Source organism: Emydura macquarii, unplaced genomic scaffold (assembly GCF_026122565.2).
Source record: "Emydura macquarii macquarii isolate MOO-44397 ecotype Brisbane River unplaced genomic scaffold, CSIRO-AGI_Emac_v2 contig_691, whole genome shotgun sequence".
Classification (NCBI taxonomy): Eukaryota; Metazoa; Chordata; order Testudines; family Chelidae; genus Emydura; species Emydura macquarii.
This window is the reverse complement of record NW_027130828.1, coordinates 10,130,149-10,154,762: the sequence shown is the minus strand read 5'-3', so window position 1 is coordinate 10,154,762 and position 24,614 is coordinate 10,130,149. Positions and strand designations below refer to the sequence as shown.

General features: G+C 39.0%; 1 protein-coding gene across 4 annotated transcripts in view; it reads left to right on the top strand.

Annotated features, from left to right (window-relative positions):
* The window catches only part of ABL1 (ABL proto-oncogene 1, non-receptor tyrosine kinase), a 107,520-nt gene that overhangs the window by 44,323 nt on the left and 38,583 nt on the right, over positions 1 to 24,614 (top strand). For 2 of the 4 annotated variants that reach the window (XM_067541949.1, XM_067541950.1), the window contains exon 1: positions 19,354 to 19,752. The exons of the other annotated variants lie outside the window; for them this stretch is intronic. In XM_067541949.1, the coding sequence (XP_067398050.1) occupies positions 19,668 to 19,752 (85 nt within the window). In that variant the 5' untranslated portion in view covers positions 19,354 to 19,667. Of the gene's footprint in view, positions 1 to 19,353; positions 19,753 to 24,614 lie in introns of those variants that run through there. 4 annotated transcript variants of the gene reach the window in all.

Sequence of the window (24,614 nt, the reverse complement as noted above, 5' to 3'; positions counted from 1 at the left end):
TTGTAAACATAAATGAAGCTTTATAACACAGTTATCCACCTAGGGGCAGGGTGTGGAGCTGGAAGAGAGTGTTAAACTTATTATACTTGCTACTATACTTAGTATTTTTGTATTCAAGAAATTTCTGTGAATTCTTAATCATTTCTCTGCATCATGGGGACCTCTATCCCTCCTGTTCTTTGTCTGTGGCACATAACACTCTAGTCCCTGTGGGCTGTAATACTTTGGCCTAATTTTGGTTGTTGATTTGAGTGTGTGGCTACTGGGTGCTGTTGGTGTGGATGATCTGGTGGTCGCTCCTGGCCTTATACACTACAATAGGTGTGTTTTAGTATGTAAATGAATAACTGTGGGGGAAGGAGGAAGGACAAGTGGGCAGTCCTCTGGACATACCCATCCCTCTTTAACCTTTTCCATCCCATCCACCTTCAAATTTGAAACCACTTCTGCAATGTAAATAACTATGCTGAGGCACTAGGGAGCTAAGCTGTGTTAACCATGTTACAGAGCCATAGTACAGCCCTGTAAAGACTTACATGATTCTGTACCAGGGTTATAACAGCAGATGAAGTTGTTGCTTGAGGCACCACTGTTTATAGTACCCCAACACATACATATTTGCTGTTTGCAGTGGGCTCTTGCTCCTATTTACATCCTTCCTCTATTTAGCCAAAGGGGTTAGACATCACTTCCTTCAGAATTTATCAGCTTTGCAGCTCCAAAAGTTGGCTCATAAGAGCACATTTAAGGCATACAACCTTCAAGGGTTGAGCGGACTGATACTGAAGCATTCCCAGTCCCTGCAGCTAGAGAGGGTGAGGGATCCATGATTTTATCCCTCTTATGGCATTCTTAGTTTATTCTTAATATTTATTGTATTATATTTTATGTACAGGCTTATCTTACTCCTAAACAGGATAACCTTTGCTGTTTGTATTTCTTCCTCCAGCCCCAGCAGTGTATTAATTAGCATTTTTGCTGAGATTGTAAATGGGCACCCATTGTGAACCATACAATACTTAATTTGCACATGACCGGCCAGAGTGGAATAAGCATCTCTTCCCACCTTCCTGACTGGATGTGTGAATCACCTTTCAGTGACTTGCCTTAACTTGCAAACCTAGAGAATATAATTTTTAGTATGTATACATCTCTTCACATATTTTCTGTACATACAGCTCACAATGATTATGATGATCACTGTGACACAGGCTTTTGTTAGAAATCTTACTTGCCATTCTTTAGTGGACTTGTAGATAGATGCCAGACCCAGGGGATCTCTGCAACCCATATGTACCTTGTTGCCTTTTGCCAGTTGGCATCAAGAGGTCCTTGGGTCACATTGAGGTAGGGTTATTTCACTACTGGGGAAGGCCATTCTTGGTGCAACTTCATCTGTTGAACTTTTCCTGGAGGAGATCCGAGTGAAACCAAGTCTGACTTTTCAGATCAAAATATAAGGCTCGCGTTGTTGGCAAAGCCTTTCTCCAGAGTGACTTCCATCCAAAAAACAAAAGTCCCAGCTCCCTGATGAGACAGAAAGAGAACTTAGTGAATGCTTGGGTCCTTGTTAAATAAAACTTAGAACTTCAGACAGGTTAAGGAGTTAGGCATGGGATTTGGGCTCCTAACGCTCTTAGTCGCCTTTGAAAATCCCATGTAAGTGGCAGATCCTTAATACTTAGATACAAAGGCGATATGCATTTCCTAAGGGCCTCACATAGACAAATATTTCCCCCCACCTTTAAACTCACCAGCATATTTTCCAGCTCACTCTCCATACCTATCTAAAACTAGACTAGGCTTCTTTGTAAACCACGTGGTCTGCCATGATCTCTCTGCCCTTAAGTCCTTCAAATCCCACCTCTTTTGAATATCTGGCATGTGATCCCTAACCCTCTCTGTAATAAAACAGTCCAAAGGTCTACTTGCTGGGCTTCATGGTTTTTCTGTGCTCACTGATTTTCTGAATCTTTGTCCGTTTCACAAGTTTATCCCTGTCCTATCAAATACACAGATATTCCCTTTTGGATGTATCAGTCTCTGTACTTCTGTGTTTGTGTAGCCTGATCTTATATTGTGTTATTAACACTTTAAAAATACATGATCAGTTTTGTGATTGTTCCTTCACACTGAAGTGTGTGTGTATATCAAAGATTGGGTTTGACTGTCATGCTGAATTCATGTCATCATGCAACCTTGATAACTCATTTTGACCAAGGAGCGATCTGGTTCTTAGAAGTGTTTATGCAGCTCCCTATCACTTGTTTATATTTTTGGAGCAGAAATAAAAAAATGTATAAAATCAAGATAACTGAATTATATTTTTGCACCTTCCATGAAAGGTTTTTCTTACACCTAAAGCCAGATTTCACATCTGTGACCTCATATCCACAAAGCAAAGCTATTTCATTATATCATAGCTGTGCAATTAGACTTTGATAGTTGACACTTGGATTTATGTTGAATCCATTAAATATATATCATCTTAAAAATCTTCTGGCCTTAAAACATGTTGGTATGTAAATGTAAAAATATGGGTATTCTCCTGACCTCCCCTTTGCAGGTGGTTTTGTTGAAAACAAATGAATCACAACTTTCACTTCCGTTGTTACCCCTTGCTTGGTTTCCAGAATAAAATGATTAATGGTTTTCTCTTCACAGCTGCAGTCTTTGATTACAGTCTGACTGTTCTGGTGATCCATACATAAATACTTTTCAAGTTAATTGGGCATTATCGGCTCCATATCACATGACTCAGCGTATGCTCAGATGCAGTTGTCAATAGGAAGCCGTGCCATAATAGGCAAGAACTCAGAGAACTGACTCTCCTATGAATAGTCATTTTGCCACTCTCTGGCCAATGGCACTTGGGCCACCATTAGTATTGTGCAGATAAACATTTGGATAGCTTAGGGTATGTATACCTTTAAAATGCTAGAGCAACACAGCTGCAGTGCCACAGCTGTGCCACTGTAGCGCTTCAGTGTAGACACTCGCTACAGTGATGGGAGGGTTCTCCTGTTGCTGTAGTTAATCCACTTCCCTAAGAGGCGGTAGCTAGATCGATGAAAGAATTCTTCTATTGAACTAACACTGTCTAAATTGGGGGTTAGGTTGGCATAGCTACGTCTGTTGGGTGTGGATTTTTCACATCCCTGAAAGAAGTAACTATGCTGATATAAGTTATTAGTGTGGACTAGACCTTAATATCTGAGGTTTGTTGACATCCATTGTGAAGACATTCTACAGAATTACTATGCTGGATTAGAGTAGTGGTCCATTCTGTCAGAATGTGGCAAGAAACCCTGTGGGTGTGGAGTTATGGGATACCTGGCTACCCATAGAAAGTTTCTTCCTGGTCTCCAATACCTGGTTTATGCCCTAAAGCATTGGATCATATCCTTTACAAAGCTCTTTTTAAATATATATTTTAAAAATATGTTAAAAATATAAAAAAGTATCCTAGCTCTGTCTGAATATTCTTGTTAGCCATGTAAATGTCCAACCCTGTTTTGAATCCTGCCCAGCTCTTGTGGTAATGAACAGTGGTGAAATTAATATAAATAAATTGATTATTTTATGTCTTAACTTTTAAAAGTTTCAAACCAGTCAATTTTCCACAGATTTGGTCTTGGCTATTTTAATTAGCTGAGTCCCTTTTTGCCAGTAGCTCTTGTGAAAGCATCATCCCATGTGTGATGCAGATCAGCTGACTATTGGGCAGTTATACTGCCCCTCCCTCTATTGTGATGAGAGAGCCAGCAACCTTTGCATAATCCCCTCCTGATTTGTTGTACAGTAGTAGTAGGTAGGATGGTCGGTGAATGGTGATGTGGAAAGCCTTGTGCGTAGAGGAATTAAGTGGGCAATGTCAGTATTAATACAATTTTTTAACAATGTGTTATAAACATTTTGATGGTACACATAGAATTGCCACAGGTACAAGCATTCATTGTCCAGCCAATCCCTTTAGTAGTACCACCATACAACTATTATTCATGTTAAAAGCAAGGGATAATTACCCAAATGTTGTAATACAGCTAGTTTTCAGCATCCAGCGTCAGATGGCATTGACCCTTAATACAGCTGGTTTCACTTAATACATTTTGTTTAAACAAACCCTGTTCCTGGAAGTGGTTTCAGAATACGCTGTTCCTCATAGCTGTTCTTGCTGCTTATAATATAAGAAAAAGCAAACATGAAGATCGCAGACTCTGAAAAGGACATTGTGAAATCAATATTGACAAGCATTTGTGGAAGCCTTTGTATTTTCCAAATAACCTGTTTAATTGACATCCTAAAATCTTCAAGAATTAAGTAGTCTAGAGCAGTGGTTCTTGACTTGTGGTCAATGGGCCCTTGGAGTCTGCAGACTATGTCTAAGGGGTCTGTGAAAGTCTTAGACTGAAAACTAACTGAACAGAATTCAACTACACACACACAATTTCATTCTACATTTTTTAGGGATCCACAAATGAAGAAAAGTTGAGAACTACTGGTCTAGAGCAATTGTCATTACTGTACAAAGTCCACCAAATTTCCTTTTAGTCCTCTCCATATATTTATTAAATTCAGAGAACTGGGAAGCCCAATACATTTATGTAGACAGCTTGCCGTCTGAAGTTTAATGTATCTGCTTTTCATTTCTATTCAGGACATTGTTTTCTAGGTGTTCTTACCTATGAAAATGTTCCCTCCCTCTTAGATGTAAAAGAAGCATTTTCATAAGAGAGAAAAAGACTGTTATCCTTGGATTTCAGATCCTCTCATTTTGTCTGTTACAATTTATAAATCTGTGGGCTTTTTGAAGTTTATGCGGTATTTGTTTCAATATCATTCATTTAAATTCTATTGTTCTTTATATCCTGTTCTGTGTTGTAGCCATGTGGCCATAGCAAGAAGTATATTAACATTTTAAAAATTCCATTTGCGAGATAGACGGCAGAAAGTTTTCTTTGAGCTGGAATATGGCACGTAGTGCAATACTTAACATTAATGCTTCATGCTCCTATAATGCCTTCCATCCATGGATCTCAAAGCACTTTAACAACTTTTAGTGAAGTACATCCCCATCTCACAGAGGTGTTGTATTATCCCTGTTTTATATTTGGATAAACTGAGGCACAGATAGGATAATTGATTTGCTTAAAAATCACAGGAAGTCTGTGGCAGAGCTGGGAATAGAACCCAGGTCTCTTCAATCCTAGTTTTATGCTTAATCCATAAAACCATTTTTCTTACAACCTTGTACTATTTGGGGATTGACAATGTAGGCAACAAAGAGCCAAACTCTATCCAACTCTCTTTATGAACAACCTAGCTAATCTTCACAACGTCCTGTGAAGGCACCCTATGATTATATAAGGATTCAATGCAGGTGCAATTTTTAAAAAATGATTTACCACTTATATCTGTAAACTTTTCCCTTTTTTGTTAGTTCAAGTTAAAAGCATAAATGGTATGTTACATGATTTAAATGGTTTTTACTTCAGATCTCCAACAGCTTTCATCAGCCTACACTAGGCAAAGTGCTGGCTTCATCCCTCCTTGACTCCAGAGCTCCAGGATTTTTCTAGTAAATTTCTATTCCCTGCCCTCTCTTCTTCCTTAGGGGGAATGTTTTAAAATGGGATCACCTGGCACCCTTAATAAATCTTCCTTAAGATGTACTGGATATTTCACTCTATGAAAATCCTCTGGACATCTTCCAGTTGTACAGCCTTATAAAGGATCTGAGCTGAACCAACAAAAGCAAGGAAATCCAGATGTGAGGCTTAACAGAGCAGTTGTCCTTAACTCTGGATTCCTCTCTTTCATTGGTTCAAGTCAGAACCTTTATTTCTTTGTAATGTTGCAATTGTTTTTTTTCTTCTCCTAGGAATACCTTGAGATGATGTACCCAACTGGGCTTTGCAGGTAGTGGAAGCGAAGTACAGTGAATCGTTATAATATATGGCTTGGTGTTAAATCTGTATTGCAGCTTTGGACTTTGAATGCCATGTAAGACATGCAAATCATCCATGCTATACAGATTCCTTGGCACTTAGAGAAAGGGTCTATAAAGTCAGGCACGTGATCCAAAATAAGCCATTGTATTTGCAGTAAAGCCAAGCCATTAAATCTGAAATTTTAAAAGTTGATGTGGAATTAGAAACTGTTTTGTAGCCTTAACAATGCACTGGTTACATAGTTCTCTGTCATTTCTTTGAACACTCAGGAAAAGCAAGATGATAAAACTCCATTCTTTTGTAGCACATTGGCAGGGAGATGAACACACTCAGCTTCACAATGCATTGGACGCTGTATTTTTTAAAACATTTTAAAGATCTTTCTTAATGGAAGAAATGAAAGGCGAAATAGGATGATAAAGAAGCAGTTTTCCTGATAGACGTCAGTGTTTCTCTCTGCTGGTCGCAATTAAATTAAACCCAGTCCACTGCTATCCGGTGGCTCTAACTTGACTGAATATCATTCTGAGCACACCAGATGTTTGACTTTGGAAGAGAACCTAAGACAAGTGTGTGCATTGGGTGGGGGGGATCCAGCGCATCCAGCCAGACCCTGAGCTACAGTCAGAGCGCTTATTGCAGCTCAGGGGTGGAAGTCGTGCAAAGGAGGCCTTAAGCCACCTTTGTGCGCTGTCCTTCCTAGGGTAATCTGTGCTGAGTTAAGTTTCCTGATCCTCTGTTTCCACAGCTGTAAATTGCTGTTGTATAGGGACACCCTTGCTTTTTTCCCTTGCCACAGCCTTGTCCAGTTCACCAGTCACAGGCAGAGGACGTGGTGTAGCAGCCATTATGGCAGTTCTTCATTGAAGGATTCCCCTATGCAGAAGGAATTCTCCAGGGGACAGTTCATTATTAGTGCAGTATTGCATCTGCCGTGCTTCACAAAGCTAAGCCAGTGCTGCTGATGGTCTGATCCATTGTGTGTTATGCTAATTTTTATCATGTTCAGAATTAAATTAACTGTTTGAAAAGCCGAATGTGCATAATGTACATGTCTGTCACATCAGTAGTTAAAATCTATAGGCTGATTTGTCCATATACCTGGACTTCTGATAGCCTTTTAACAGTGTAGATTAGGTGATACCGGTAGGGTGACCAGATAACAAGTATGAAAAATCAGGACACTTATTTTCAGAGGGGGGTATAGTTGCGTATGTAAGACAAAGCCCCTAATAGCTGGGTTATGCTGATAATATTGGGACATTTGGTCACCCTAGATTCAGGTTAAGAGCAGCAAGATAGCATTAATGAAAGCATATGCTACTGGTTTACATCCTTTACAGAAATGAGTTTTTGCAGTTTAGTAGATCTTTGTCACTGGCATAAAAGTTAGAATAAATATTCATTGGCTTTTGATCCTAGATGGAAAAAAGCCATGCGTTTATTTATAGAACTGTGTCAAAGATATATATATATATATATATATATATATATATATAGTGATAGACACACACACAGAGCACTTTATGAAACGTTTAGACAGTATCTATGGGGATAGTTGCTGGTGGCATTTCTGATTCAGATGGAAGCAGGTCTCTAAACACCACAAATCTTTGGTCCCCTTGAAATTCTCTGAATGGTTGATCAAATGAGTCTTAGTCCTCCTTGGTCCATTCATATAGCAATGACTGTCAGTCTCATGTTTCTGTAGAATTTGTGGGCAAATGAATTTTACACGTGGGAAAGGTCAGTATGCTGAAGTTGTCTATGCAAATGCTGGCAGCTGCATTGAAAGGTCCATACTTCCTTACCTCATTCAGCTTCAGGTAAAGGTCCCCTGCTTTGAAGTTTAATATTTTTAAATATTGGAAAATATTTTCTCAGCTGTTTGAGAGTCAAGAAGTGGCTTCAGACTCATTGAGAGGGGGAGTCCTACAGAGTCATGGGCATTACTGAGTTTCAGAACAGCTTCTCTATCTGCCTGCTGCAGCAAAATTCCTGAGTTTGGTCAGCCTATCTAGCACAATCAGGAAGTCACATCTCTTTCCTACTTAGTCTCCTCTGTGGGCTGCATACCATAGAACTAGTGTGTCTTTTCTATCTCTAATTTCTGGGATAAGCGCAGTAGCTGGGAATTTCTGCTAAAATGATCATCAGCAATGTAGTTAATATCATTTGCATTTAATGAATTGTTCTATTCAGAGTCCATACCCCACTATTGAGAGGAATGGATTTAGGTCACAAGTCTAAAAACTTTGGTTTGAAGATGGCTGCCTACAGTCTCAGGAAGATAGCATTGCACTCCTGCATATTTGGAATGTTAGCTTCACAACCATAAAGACTAGACTTAATTTTTTTTTTTAAATTAAATTCCACCAAAAAAAAGGTGCACTGCAGCTGTACATCTTACATTTTAGTCTCAATGGAGTCACTTAATGGTTTCCAAAAAAGCAGATTTTTGAAATCTTACACAAGCAATTAGAAACAAACTAGTCAGGTAAAGTGCCTAGATATATAGTTCTGAATACTTCAGGTATTCAGAACAATGCATCGAGGCATTTTACCTGACTAGTTTGTTTCTAAATGCTTGTGTGAGATTTCAAAAATCTGCTTTTTTGGAAACCATCAAGTGAGTCCATTGAGTCTAAAATGTAAAACTTGACGACTATTATTAGGCCATCATGGGAACAGAGTCAGATACGGTGCCTGATGTTGCTATTCATTTGTACTTGTTTACTTTGCTTTATTTCTGTGTGCGATGCGGGCTGGCAGAATCTACCATCTTTATTCATGTCAGCTGCCGTAAACCTCTGACCACATGTAATGGCTCTGCCTTCCGAATGGGACTGATTAATGATAGACAGATAGGGAAAAGAGAGAGGGTGAATGGAAAGAATCTCATATTCCTCAGGAACTAGAATACAGAGTTCTGACTCTCCAGAGATTAGGAATGTGGATTTCTTTTTTTCAGTCTGTCCTTGCCTTTCTTTCTTTCGCTGCCTTATTTTCTATATAGTTTAAAACTCATATGGACATTCTTTTTACCCTCATGCAATTTTTCTAAATCTAAAATCAAAAGCATTCTCACTCTGACCAAAGAAACTCACCCTGGAAAGAAATTAAGAACTTTTCTCCAGTTGTGTCTATAATGAACCACTGTTTCATTTTTAACAGTGCAGAAAACAATACTAGACAAGACCAGTTTACTTTTGCAAAAGACTGTGCAAATTAGTCCTCCATATTTCCTCCAGTGAGGCTTTATATTTAGAGATGTAAAGTGTATTCTCTTGATTTTTGGTTTTATTGGTTCATTTTTCCACATTTCAATAGCATCCCCTTTGCCAATTCACTGAGTAATAAGGAAGCGTGAGAGACAGTTGTTCCTCCGCATCGCTGCTCCAATCTGCATGTGAACAAGAGTTGTACATTTTTGCCATTTGCCTTTGGTAATAAAGTAGCTGCTATTTTTCTCAAATTTCCCCCTTTTAGCTACAGTCTCAGTAATATTACCAATCACAATGAAATACTGGTCCTGCCCCTACTGCGCATTCCCGGCATGACTCCTGTAACATTTGTATTGTCTCCAGCCAACAAAATAAAATGCTGAAATATTTGAAGGAGAACATAACTGCAGGCAAGTTTATTTGACTGGAATCTTTTTTCTCTTAGGAATATTTATTCAATTTCTCAAACTGGGAATAATGAGTAAGTAATACTTCAAGTGAACTGGGATTTCATCTATAAATCTGTGGGAGTCTGAGACAAGATATACACTAGTTTAAAAAAAAAAAAAAAAAAGGCACTGTGGACTAAAAAAAAATCTTGAAATCAGGATGGTTGTAAACTCACCTCCATTTTCTCATAGAATGTACACACCTCAATTAAAAGCTTAAGTCAGCCTTGAGTTTCTGGTCAGGAAGCCATTTTGCAATCATAAAATGTTAGAGAATATATAATTCCTGGTCCTAAAAGGCTTCTGTCCAGGGATAATGTTACCCCACATGGGAGTAACTGTATACCCAGGTATAATGCTTTGCAGGATTGGGTCGTTGCGATTTACTTTTTACCGTAAAGTTTACAAACACTGATAGACATAATCTGTTCATAGTTCATTTGTGAGATTTTTAAAGATAGAGAAGAAATTGACTTTTGCTGCAATAGCAATGTGTTTTCTCTTAACTCTTGTTGGATTTACCAGCAAACATTGCATTAATGTGTAAGGACTAGTTTGAGTGGAATATTGGCAAACAGTGAACCTGTGCTTGGAGGTTGCTGTTTGCTTCTTGTAACCCATGCTTTTGCTGTCATGAAATATAGATGAACGTGTTCATATTGTACTTGGGGGTATGAAGTTGTCTATTTCTGTGTAACTTAATTTAACTTGAGAATCTTCAGAGCCAAGGAGTTGAACTAGCACTAGAAATGGTTACTTGCTCAGGGAAAGTGGAAATATATTGACTGTTTTTAATTTTTTCTGTGTATTTTAGGAATGTAGGCAATGAGGTCTCAGAGCAGTTGGTGATGAAGAAAGTGCAATAGAAGTGTTCAGACTGAAACTATGCCCCTGATGGCTTATCATTGTGGTCACATCACAGTCTTCTCAAACCTCACAGCTGTTCATTCAACCACTGACCACTGATCAGATTATTTCTTCCTGAGACAGCCAAAGGTTCCTAATGCTTCTCCAGTGTTGGCCAAGGTCTTGTTATACTCCATTGATGTTTAGTTCTGGATACGTTATCAATATGTGAGTTCTCTTGATCACTTAGGCTACCCTTCAAATGCTATTGCTTTTCTAAACTTGACTTTCTTGTGTGTGTACAGTGTAATAGTTCTATTGAGCAAACTAATAGCAGAGTGCTCTGCTATTAGTCATTTTCCCCTTGAGTGTTTGTTTTTTTAACCTTGAGGACAAAATGAATAGCAATTAGTGTGTGTGTATGTAAGAGAGGAGGGGGGAGATCCTCAACCACTCAAACCATTTTTAAAAAGTCATTTTTGTACAGTAGTTTTCAGTGCTGGCTACAGCCTGTGGTTCCTATATATCTGAAAATATTTTAATAAGAAGAACAACAACATACATGTTTACAGTCCATTTCAACTGCCCTGGAGATAACTTGGATAAATATTGGCTCCTCTGTGTTCCTCCTAATCCCTGCTGGGTCTAATACTGTGCAGAGGTTCAGAATACTTGTTTTCTTTTCTTCTTCTTCCTTTCCACCCCCTCCTCAGATGTAATTTGATCTTTCAGGCCTGGTCTTCTGCTTTGGCAGATTTTTCAGCCTTGAATGGAAGAAATTAACTACTTCCTTACCACCAAGTATCAGTTGTGCTTTTCCAGTCCTGCTGCTTGTTGTGTGTGCTGTTGTACTAAAAATCATGCAAGATTAAACTATGATCATTGCATGAACCCATCAGCTTTGAACAACCCTATTTCAATTTAACCACCTTTGGTGTGTTTCATTTAATCCTTCTCTTCCCTTCTTATTTTTTTAAATTACAAAAAATGTTCCCACAATTATCAAAGAGTCAATACTTGGTGGAAAAAGGTATTTTTCATTTTCTGAACTTTTACAGGTATGTATCTGTATGTCCTTAATCACCTGAAAATATGTTCCGTATTCTCTGATCTGGCAGTAAATTTTACAGTATACACTTAAATAAAATCATCAAATTGGCAACAACTCTCCAAATGACCCTCAAACTCCCAGTCCCTACTCTCTTCTTAACAAATTTTTTATAGACTGACCAGAAAAAGAAAGCAAAGTCAATATAACAAGGCCGTGTTTTTGCGATTTATGCTTTTCAGGACTACTTCCATTTTGATGCTAGAAAAATCCAAAAAGCCCCTTTGCTTTCTTTAGCTGCAAATGTTTCAAAATCTTTCAGTGAAAGATGCTAAAAGACTTTTAGTGAATGTGAAAAGCCTTGTCAGATTTGGGTTTTATCTTTATAAGGTTCAAACTGGGTTTGAACAGGGTTCAGCTCATACTGAAGGCAATTTTCCTTCTTACTGACAACCCACCCTCCTTTCTAATTTCAGAGTATCATGAAATGGTAACTTCAAAAAATTTAGGCTTCAGGCATAACCCCTCTGCCACCACATTGTGGACAAGGATTCTGGCATGTTACTCGAAAGGAATTTCAGATAGTTTAACAGCCCATGTCTATAATCCCACCATTTGTCAACTGACTCCTTCAGTTGTGAGAACTGCAAATAACAAACATCTGTTAGATGAAGGAGGTAAAAGCAACAAATGCACATGCTGTATTGCAAAAGCTTTTTGTTTTTCAGTTCAACTGCTTTATTTGCATGCTTATTAGCTCAGAATTCTTTTCTGGCCCTCACCTATTTTATCAGAGTGGCTCTTGGGAAATCTGACTTCCAAAATTGCTAACATTTTGTTATGCTTGTGAGTGCTTTTATTTATTTTATATCTTTCCAGAAGTACCCACAATGTGCTGTGCAGTTTCCAACAGAAAAGGAAGCATTGTTTTGCCCCATGGCGATCACAAACTAAATCAGATGGACAGGGGAAGCAAAACAACACCTATGTAGAGTGGTCAGAGTAGAAGTAAGAGGTTATGCTTACTAATATTCTATATGAAGAATTCAGTATTACTCCTCACGCTTCCTGTTGTTCATCTGGTTTTCTGTAACTGTCGCAGCCAAAGTGGGTCTATGAGGGGTCTGAATGCAGAGAAGGGGTAGTGGCACGTGGATAAGCTTAGCATGCGTCTGCGTAAAAGGCACAGAGATGTCTGAATGAGAAGCTGAAGAAAGGCAGGCAACACGGGCTTCAGGCAGAATGGACAAGGCTGATGTGAAATAGGACAAGGATGGACAAGTAGGGAGAGGTAGAGTTATGTAGTACTTTGAAGGTGGTGGCAAGAAGCTTTGTTTGAGCAGGTTTTCATGACATGTTGGTAAAAACCTCTGAGCCCTATCTATGCTAGTGTATGCACCCTCGCTACCAGTGATTCAGCTGCATAAATGGTACTAATTTTTCTTTTATAATCAAAGCCAATGTGGATAGACCCTAAATATAGCAGTGTGGTTGTCCCATATTTTCCATTATGGGGAGAGATTGAAAAAAAGGATTCTGACATGTAACTCTCAAGGAGTTTTTCAGTTAGGTTAACAGACATAGTGTTTCTCTGCAGTCTCCTGCTGCCGAACACCAGGGTACAACATCTATCATACAAGTGTTCTTTTTGTGGTTCGTTTGTGGCAGCATGGGGATGTGAATTCTAGAAAAAGAAGTGGAAGGTATGGAGTGTGTGATGCTTCCTAGTGATAATTCCCCTGCTCAGTTGTGTTAGATTATGTGCCTGAACTAGCGAGGTGCTGAGTTTGTATCTCCAGGTGTAGTCAGTGGACGCAGAGGGTGCTCAGTATCTTGGTGGATTGGGGCCCTATTCTAGCTAGCTCTCTGAACAAACCCAAAAGATTTGGCGGCCTAATATGTACTTAGCATGTGAGAAAGATGAGAGAACCTTTTCTCAAAAACAACCTATTAGGTGGTAGGTATTAGAAATAAAATATTGTCTGCAGACATAATTGCCTTTTAGTGTAGTACAGCAATTGTTAGGTAAGCAGTAAGTAGGGAATGTATGAGTACGCATTAAAACAATAGTCTTATGGGATACCATTTGTGTTTTAACAAAGAGTCAATGGGCAAATATCAGGACTAGAAAGCAGTTGAGTGAGGACACAGTTGTTTAAATCTGAGATTGTCTTTAATTGGCAGACTATATCTAGCTTCAACTTTACTGATCACGGTGAGTCCAGTCTCAGATTTTTCCATGTTTTCCTTGGCATATAAAAGTGAAGTTCTTGTTACTTAATATGCATAGTGCACTGAAGTTTTATTCATTGCAAGCTGGTTTAGAATTTGGTCTGCCTCAGACAAAGAATTCTCAGCTGCATGGGACTGATCACGTTGCAAGTCAGAGTTAACCCACCAGAGTTCCTCAGTTGCTAGTCCCCAATATCAGAGACCTCAGTAGTTGCCCCCCCACAAATTGACAAATGGAGACCAACAGAGCAGTTTGAAGAAGATTTGGTGTTTCAGCCCTGTTGAACCTTAAAGAAAAATCAGTGTCTCTGTCAAAGAAGGCTGGACTAACCATGAAGTGGAGGAAGCACTCAATTTGCTCTGGGATCAAAATTGTACTGGCTACACTTGTGTTTAAAATATAATGGTTGCTCACAGGATCTAACATGGTGTCCGTGATCAGTGTGGACAGTGGTTGATTTTTTCCCTCCCGTTGGCTAGAGATGGTGTTAAATTGTGTTATAAATCCCATTTTATAGGGTCCACCTGCACTGTGAAACCTTCCATGTCAGAGCAGAGCAGTCTAAAATGATAATGCTCTGACTGTGCTATAATGCAATTTGGTCTTACTTGTATGGATAGGGCAGAATCCTGCCAAAGTCCAAGACCAGGAGCAGTGGCATACTAAGATGTGTATTATTATTAATAAAGCCTTTCTAGTCCTGTTGCCCTATCCTTCAAGGATTGAAAAGTGCTCTCCAATCATTAATGAATTAATCCTTCCTAAACACCTCCTAGGAAGTGATAAACCCATTTACAGATGGGGCAACTGAGGCAAAGAGTTTAAATGACCCTAATCAAGTTTGCACCAAAATTGAGTACAGAACCTAGTTCTTCTGACTCAGTCCCTTTCTTTATCCTCTAGTTTATGTTGCTTGTCTTTCGGCTGACTCTTTCCATCCTTGTGCGTTTAACACATGCCTTCAAAACAACCAACCAACTACTACTCTGGGGATTCAAAAGCTGCTGCCTTTTTTAAATCTCAGAAGTGGATTTTAAAATAAAGTTCAGCTGCACTTTAAAATTGGTGAAAAGCACTGTCTGCTTTTAATGTGATCATAGCAAAATTAGTCCATCTCCTCTTTACTGTGAGATCATTCCAGCATTCACTTTCTGTTTATGGAGTCTGAGCCTCCCATTGCTGCCCTCATGCACATTTGTGGTGTTTAACTTGCATTGTCTTCTGGAAGAATTGGTGCCCAGACCTCGGTGTAATTTATAAAAGTAAGAAACAAAATGTGTATTATAAAAGCTTATACAAGACTTTATGCTCTTGTGTGATAGAACAACTGATGTGACGGTTGAATCAGTCATTATAATCTTGAAATATGCACACTTCTGTTGACCAGGTTGTGTGTGTGTGTCTAAAAAGGGTTAATTAGTTTAAACATTAGAAGATCATTGTGCACAGTAATGGCACCATTGTGACTGTTGTTTATCCAATATCCGTTATTTTTGTAGCACACTATAAATAGAGACAAGGTCTTTGCCCCTAGTGCTTACAGTTCAGTTTGTCCTGATCCAAGTGAGAGTAACACACAGTAGAGAGGAGGGGAAGGATGAAGATTACAGTGATGGGATCACAGAGGGTTTGTCTACATGGGAAGTACAGCCAAATTAACAAATTGTGTGAATTGAAAGTGCATTAGTTAAAGTGCATTAAATCCTTAGGTGGGCACTCTCATTCAGAAGTAAAGTTGCCTTAGGCCAGATCTGCAATACAGATCTATATCAGTATAACTACATTGCTGTGGGGTGTGAAAAATCCACACCATTGAGCGACATACTTATGCCGATCTAACTTCCCTGTGTAGACAGCACTATGTTGACAGGAGAACTTCTCCCATCAACTAGCTACCACCTCTCAGGGAGGTGGATTACCTACGCCGACAGGAGAAATGCTCCCATCGGCATACTAGTGTCTTCAGTAAAGTGCTTCAGTGGTGCAGCTGCAGTGCTATATGTGAAGACAAGCTATTGATTACTCAGGCTTTGTCTATACAGCAGTGTTACATGAGAGTCATTCTAGTCAGTTCATCTCAAAGTGCTTTGTGTCCACACACAACCTGTTTTTAAATCAAATTGTTTGGTGCCTTATGTCACAGCAGCCTTCCTTGCAACAGGAGAAACTCCGCTTCATGATGAGGGTATTCATTCCTAACTATTTCACTTCCGACAGTTCTTCAGTTACTATCCCACACTGCATTGCTTCACACCTGGGTTGACCTATCTGCATGCCTGCCATTGCTTTGGGGTCATTTTGACTTGATGTCATCCCTCCATTGAAATGGTGCGGGCAGCCAAGAGTGCTTCTTTCTGATACCAAGTTAGTAATGAGTTCATATACCTATTATAGTCATGCCCCCCTGTGCCTTTTGCGTAGACTCCATCAGAAGTCCTGGACTTCATTGCCCTCTTTGGAGAGCCGCATATTTAATCACATCTGGAGAAGTTACCAAAATGCAGATATCTACAAGACACTGTCAGAGCAAATGAAGACAAAGGCACACTCCTGGTGCTGGCCCCAGTGCCAATTTAACTATATTGGTATGGAAGCACTTCAGGTCACTTTGTTTTGCCAGTGTACTTTCCTTGTTAATCAAATGCATGTGTATCGTCTTGCTTGTATTAATTACTGTCATGATCATGGCACTCAGCAGTGGGTTCTCCATGCTGCCTAACAGCAGTTCAAAATGGCAGTGACAAAATTAATGGAAGCCAGGAGAGGAATCATGGGAATTTTAGTTTGGCCACCCCCATCAGTCCCAGAATTCCTGCAGTTTCCAGAAGTCCTCCCTCAGTGCCCTGTGAGAAGAATCACAGAGCTGAGCTGAGGAACATTGCACGAGGGGATGTCTGCCCAGAATGCTGAGCAGTTAATTTGAACAAGGGCAGAACTGTGTGAATGGATTGGTTAACAAGGAAAGTACCTTAAACCAACATAACAAAGATTTAGATGCACTTCAGTTTAATATAGTTAAATCACTGCATGTAGAGCGAACAAACTAGATCGATGTAATATCATTGTGTCAGTATGCTCTGTCTTTGTGTGTTAAATGCATAGTAACAATGAAAAGCAACCACATTAGTTGACTTCAGAATATCCATGCACATCCTCCACTCAACAACTAAAAGGACTGTGCTAGATGGAAGTGTCTGTAATCTTGACAAGGAAACGTAAGAAACTACTCAAATCTTGAACATACCTACCCATTCTAATTTTTCAGATTTTAGTAATAAGGAATTGAATGCGCTGTCTTCAAAAGTGTATTTAGGTGTTGATATAGCTATTGCCTGTATCTAAGGAAGGGAATAAAGAGAATTTGAAATCTGGCTTAAAATCATTGAGCATGAGCTACTTCAAATGATAAATGTAATCCTTATTAATTCCATTGGCATTGCTTGTATTACTTTATTCATAATGAGGCTGTTGAGTATTAATGGGGCAGTCTTGGTAATTCCACTAGAATTCTGCATTCCTGCAGCTGCAGTTGAAAGGGTAAGATGTTAGAGAATATTCATGAGATGGAAAAGTAGAATAGGTCAGTCTAACTAACTATAACAACATGAGATTCAGGTCCGTTATTGTGTTGCTACACCATCACAGTTCCCTAAACATGATACTCCTAGCATCAGCATGTGATGACTAGGTCGGTGTGTGTCTTACGTGACCCTTCTCTCAATCTCAATGTTTAACCCTTCTTTTCACAATTCATTGGCTTAAATCTTTCAAAAGTGTCGACACTTGGTGCATACAATATCTATTTGGAAAATAAATGGTCTCTGAGTGAGCAGATAGTGCTGAGTTGCTCTTGGATCTTTGCTAAATACATATACCTCCAGCAGAATCTTGAGTGAATTGCAATTCTTTTTTCCTTTTTAAAGGAGGTAGCATTGTGCAGTGGACTGGGCACCATACTGTATGTGAAGATATCAGAGTTTTGTACTTGTCTCTACCATTGACTGACTGGCTGAACTTGAGAAAGTCACTTGAGGAAACTGAGTCACACAGAGCTTATTTATAAAACAGGGAGGATAGTGCTCACTCATTTTTATAGTGTTTTGAGATCTGTGGATGAAACCAGGAAATGGGTGCAAAGTCATTTATGCTATAGAAATAATTCAGATGGTGGTGTCTTCAATAACAGTGTTTGTTTCTTTCAGTTTTAGAAAATGGCATGGGTTGAGGGACTGGTGATTTCTTTCCAAGCTGTGCGGTTTAAATACACCTCCACAGATCAGAACTGTGAAGCAAAACAATGCTGTAAAATAATATATATGGAGAATTTGGGCTGTGTGTTTGCTATCTTAGATACATGCTTCTCAGATGCTGGAGACATGCATAGTTTCCCTGGATATATTAAATGTTTGAAAATGTTAGAGGGAAGGGAGAAGTGCAATAGTTAGTTTATTTTGGCATGATTACTGACTAAAACAAATATGAAGGGAAGCTTTCAGGGCAGGGAACACATGGAGGCAAAAAATGAAATCACGCTGAGATTGCTCCCCTTCATGGTTCCCAAGAGCCCTAGTCATGTTTGTAACAACAGTGCTCCATACGTTGTGATGGTGTTTACCTATGTGATCTGTTGAAGTTTAAGAATTGGAAGACTACAATGTTACATATATTCCATTTTATATCTACTGTGTAGAGCAGTGGTTTTCAACCTGTGGTCCACAGACCATGTCTGATTTCCAAAGTGGTCCGCCTCTCCATTTGAAATATTTTAGGTGTCTAAAAGATTGAAAACCACTGGTGTAGAGCAATGTGTAAAAGCAATGTGTATTTAAACAAAGGGATCTAGATCAATGCTAGACAACAGAGGAGCCATGCATGGTTTGGACATACCGAAAATACAAAATTGGGGAGCAGCAAATAGGACCTAACCCTTCACAAACCTGCAGAGCAAGACAGTGTTAAGGGTGGGAGAGGCCATTGGGATTCTCAAAAGTATTGCCCCTGTATGTAACAAGTATTCAGAAAGTATAATTACTTCAGGTCTAGATATGTGAGTCTATGCTACTGTAAATATCACAGAGGTGTCAGAATTGTATGTTCTAGGGAATATTCCTCTCCTACATTCTTCTTACAATAGGATAAATGGGAATGGCTACCAGTGTTGATTTTCTGTACAGGAGTAAAGTTCAAAATATTAGGATGAAGTGCAGTTGCTCTTTGGCGCGAAGACATTGTCTATCCTTTGTCAGTCTGTGCATTCTTATTACTGTAAATTCCCATATACATCTAGGGAGCTATATAAAAATAATAATTAGCCCCTGCTTTGTTTTGAGTTTTTTACTCTAAGGAAATGCCTCAAATAACCTTCTCATTGCCCCCAGGGCAAGGCAGACTTGCTGATTTGTTCTCTGGCAATGACTGAAGGAGTATGTTAGCAGAATCCTGCTGTTGACCTGAATCAGAGGCAAGTTGGAACAATGAGGGGTTAAGTATGCTGTGGGCGTTACTAGCCTATCTGATGTCATGAAGTCAGACAGCCAAAGCCTGAAGGGGGCCCTTTGTTGGCAGTTTAACTTAAGCAGTTCTGCCTGCATGAAGTGCCTAACGAAGTGAGAGTATGAGGGGAGGAATGGCAGAGTTTCGGAGCTGCCGCAAGAAGTAACTGCTTCCAATCCAACCCAGTAGGCTTTTTCCCCCCCCCTGTCCCGCCAAAAGAGTTAACAAGAGGGGAGCAAAACTTGAGTGAAGTTTCTGGGACAGGTACTATGGGCCCTGTGGATTATCTGCATTTCTGGCTTATTCTTTTTCTGGTTTTAAGAGTGCTGGAGTTTTAGACCTCTTAAGGAGGAACTGTTTTTTGGTGTATGTGAACCCTAAGGGGGAGGGGAGAGCTCACACAAAGCGAGGCCCAACTAACAAATGAAAATGTTGGAGATTTGCTTGAAATTGGTGGGTTGTAAATCGAAAAAAGGACTTTCCTCTTCCTCCAGCTGCTATTTGGAAGGTAAGTTCAAAACTGTGGCTGTTTGAAGTAGATGCTGGGGGAAGGCTTGGCTCCTTGAGGCCTAACAGCTGGATTCCTAAAGTCTGGAGTCCCTTTGCTTAGGCCTCTTGGTATATTGTGTGGCTGTGCTTTGTGAGAGCAGCAGGCAGATTGTGTGGTCATGGACCTAAACAGAGAAGTTCGGCCTCCACTTTTGAGTCGGGGCTAGAACGGAGAGACTTTTTATTTTCAAAGTTAGTCTCAGCTCATTAGTCCATTCTTAGGTGTGGGGATAAGAGGAATTCACATGGTATATGCGGCTCCATGTGTTTTCAAAACCAGGTGATTTTCATTAACTACAGTATACAAAGGGAACATGGCTCTACCATTTATGGTTGTAAAATTTCAAGGGATCTTGCTGCTGATCCAATAAACAAAGCCATATCTGCAGACCTTGAATTTAGTTTTGGCTGCAGAAGTTTGGTCTTTTGGTCTTTTGGAGAAAGGGGGTGGAGGGAGAAGCCACTGTTGAAATTAGGAATTAAATCTAAATGAGCCCAGGTGCTTGAAAAGAGTCTTACATTTAATTTAGATCAGCAAAAGCTGGGTGAATACTGCAAAATATTTTCTGCAAGTATTCAGTTGTATTGTTTTAGTTCATTTTGGTTAGGCTCGTGTGGTTTTTGTGTATGCTTTCCTAAAGAGTTCATGCAACTGAGTTTCACTTGCATGAATGCTCTTGGAAAGCAAATTTCCAAGTCACATGTCTGAGTATTTATATGCATGATTAGATAGAGGGGATTGGCTGTGTGGTTAAGGCACTGGACTGGGAATTGAGAGATCCGGGTTCCTGGCTCTGCCACAGATTTCCTGTGTGATTTTTAAGCAAGTCACTTAATCCTGTCTGTAAAATAGGGATAGTATTACTTTTCTCCCATCTTTGTCTCTTATTTATTTCAGTTATAAACTCTTCAGGACAGGGACTGTCTTTCACTGTGTGTTTGTACAGAGACCAGTGCAGTGGGTCTCTGTGGGCATCTAGGTGCTACTGAAATACAAATAATAGTATGCATGCCAGAAGTACGTTGTTCACTCATCAAATCAGGGAACAGAAACCAAACCATGCGACTTAACTTGACCAATCACAATTGTTGCTTGAGAATCAAATATTCACCAGAGAAATGTTCCCAATTAATTTATAGTTGAAAGAAAAATCACAGAAGCCATGAATAATTTCTAATAACAAATCAAATTGAATAAATTGTGATTTGCATGTAGATATTTAAATCATAGAGTCTAAATTTGTAAGATATGTTTGTTGGTTCTGAATTACTCATTCAGCTCTAATATCAACAAGAATAAGTGGCAGAAGCATTTCTTCTCTTCTCTCACCCATCACTTCCATTCTCACTTTCCCCTGCTTCTTTCTTTTTCCATCCCTTGTAAGATTTTTTTTCTATGATAATTAAAAGCTATCATGTTGGGAGACCCAGTGGTGGCCAGACTTGGATATAAAACAGTTTAGTTTCGCCTGTGTAGACAGGGCTGAACCATTCTACAGAATTACTAATTCTGTACAATCCAAGTTTGCATCTCTCTTCTTTAATACTGTTTTCATTCATAGACTCGGCTTCCAAGCTAGAAGGACCATTGTGATCATTTAGTCTGATGTCTTGTATAACAAAGGCCATAGAACTCCAAAATAATTCTGAGCATATATCATTTTAGCAAAAATCCAATATTGATTTTAAAATGGTCAGTGATGGAGAATCCACCATGATCCTTCGTAAATTGTTCCAATAATTAATTACCCTCACTGTCAAAAATATATGCCATATTTCCAGTCTAAATTTCTAAATTCAGCTTCCAGTCATGTTATAGTTTTTACTGCTAGATTGAAGAGTCCACTATTAAATATTTGTTCCCCATGTAGGTACTTACAGACTGTCATCAAGTCACCTCTGGACCTTCTCTTTATAAGTTAAATACATAGAGCTCCTTGAGTATATCACTATAAGACATGTTTTCCAATCCTTTAATCACTCTAGTCTAGTGCCTCTTACATCCTTCTTGAATTGTGGGCATCAGAACTGGACACAGTATTCCTGCAGGGTCACATTGGTGCCAGATACTGAGGAAAAATAACCTTTCTACTCCTACTCAAGATTCCCCTGTTTATGCATCCCAGGATCGCATTCTCTCTTTTGGGCACAGCATCACACTGGGACCTCACATTCAGCTAATTATCCAACCACGACCCAAATCTTTTTCAGACTCACTGCATTCTGGGAAAGAGTCCCCATCCTGTAACTATGGCCTACATTCTTTGTTCCTAGATGTATACATTTAGCGGTATTAAAACACACACTATTTGCTTGTGCCCAATTTACCAGGAGATCCAGTTCCCTGTGAATCAGTGACCTGTCCTCTTCATTATTTACCACTTTACCAGTTTTTATGTCATATGCAAACTTCGTCAGGGATGATTTTATGTTTTCTTCCAGGATTTTGAAAAAAATGTTAAATAGTATAGGGCCAAGAACCTATCCCTGCAGTTCCAACTGGAAACAGACCCTCTTAATGACAGTTCCCTGTTTACAATTACATTTTGAGACATATCAGTTTGCCAGTTTAATCCATTTAATATGTGCCATGTTAATTTTATATTGTTCTAGTTTTATAATCAAAATGTGTGGTACCAAGTCAAACATCTTAGAGAAGTCTAAGTATGTCATGTCAACACTATTACCTTTACAAATCAAACTTGTAATTTCACCCCCCAAAAAACCAAGTGAGTCTGATAGAATCTGTTTTCCATAAATCCATGTTAATTTGCATTAATTACATTACCCTCCTTTAATTCTTTATTAACTGAGTCCCATATCAGCTGCTCCATTATCTTGTCTGGGATCGACGTCAGGCTGACAGGCCTATAGTTACCCAGGTCATTCCATTTTCCCCTTTTTTAAAATTAGCACAACATTAGCTTTCTTTCAGTCTTCTGGAGCTTCCCCAGTGCTCCAAGACTTACAGAAAATCAACATTAATGGTCCAGTTAGTGCCTCAGCCAGCTCTTTTAAAAACTCTTGTGTGCAAGTTATTTGGATTTTAAAAATTTTAAACCTTAGTAGTTTCTATTTAATGTCCTCCAGAGATGATGATGGAATGGAAAGAGAGTTATTACCATATGATGAGATTATATAATCTCTTTTCCCCCCAAAATACAAAATAGAAATATTTATTGAACACTTCTGCCTTTTCTGCATTATTTGATAATTCTACCATATATATATATATATATATATTTTTATTTATATGTATGTATGTATCCTTAACAGCACGGCTATAGATTTCTCCTTGCGTCACTTCCCTTATCAATTTTTTACAATTCTGAATTTCTGATTTATAATAATTACTAAGTTTCCCCTTTCTTCCATTTGTTTATATACGTGTGTGTGTGTGTGTGTGTGTGTTTATCTATATGTGTGTATGTATACATCAGTTTTTTACAGCTGCCTTCACTTCCCCTCTAAACCCGGTCATTTTTTTAACCAGTATGATTGCCTTCCTTGATTGTGACTTTTTGGGCAGCTATTAAGGTGTTTTAAATGATTCCAAATGATCATACACATTTTTCTGATTAAATTCTTCCTCCTAGCTCACTTCACTCATAATTGTTTTCAGCTGGCCTCATTAAAGCACCAAGTGTGTGTGTGTGTGTGTGTGTGTGTGTGTGTGTGTGTGTGTGTGTGTGTGTGTGTGTGTGTGTGTGTGTGTGTGTGTGTGTGTGTGTGTGTGTGTGTGTGTGTGTGTGTGTGTGTGTGTGTTAAAAATAACCAGTTTGTATTTTACTCTGCTTGGACATTATAAGTGTGATCAAGTCATACTCACTTGTACCTAAGCTACTGTAAATTTTTAGTTCTGTGGTCAGTTCCTCTGTATCTGTTAGGACATTGTCTAATAAAGAGTTGCCTGTGTGTTGGTTGGAACACTTTTTGAATTAGGAAATTGTCATCTGTAATGTTTATAATTTCCAGGGATGTTTTAGTACTGGCAGCTTGAGGCCTCCAGCATGTGTCACTCACATTGAAGTCCCCTATGATGAGACAGTTTTTCTTCCTACACATATAAATAGGTGCATAAGAAGATGGTCATCCTGTTCCCTATTATGATTTGGTGGTGGTCTGTAGCAGATGCTGCCTAATACCCCATCTTGTGCTTTATCTTTTAGGACATTGATCCATAAGCATTCAAGATAATTTGCTTCCAGGTTATCAATGACTCGGAAACAGGTGGTAATGCCATTTTTGACATAGAGTACCACACCACTCCACCTTCCTTTTTTGCCCACTCAATTTTCCAAAATAGGTTATAACCATTGATTATAACATTGCAATTATGCGAATCATCCACCAGGTTTCTGTAATACCAACTAGATCAAATTTAGGCTTAAAAATGAGCAATTTTAGTTCCTCTGATTTGTTACCCAGGCTCCTAGCATTGGTGTATAGGCAATTAAATAATTTCTTCTTTCAAGTCCTTTGGTTCCTTGATTAATTTTGTTCTCATCATCTTGATTTTTGTGCTGAGTGCTCAATATCTTCCCTTTTTTACACTCCCCTTTTGCTATTAGTTCAATTCCCTTCTGACTACTCTAGCCAGCCTCTTCCTGAGGAGATTGGTCCCCCTTCTACTGAGGTGGAGGCTATCCACACTATACAGCCCCCTCTTCCCAAAGAAGGTAAACCAATATTCCACAAAACCAAACACTCCACCCCACTTATCTTGCTGGTATTCACTTCCAGAATTTTTTGACTTCTGTCTACCTTCTCTTGTGGGACAGGAAGGTTCTCATAGCAGATCGCTTGGATGTTCTTCTTCAA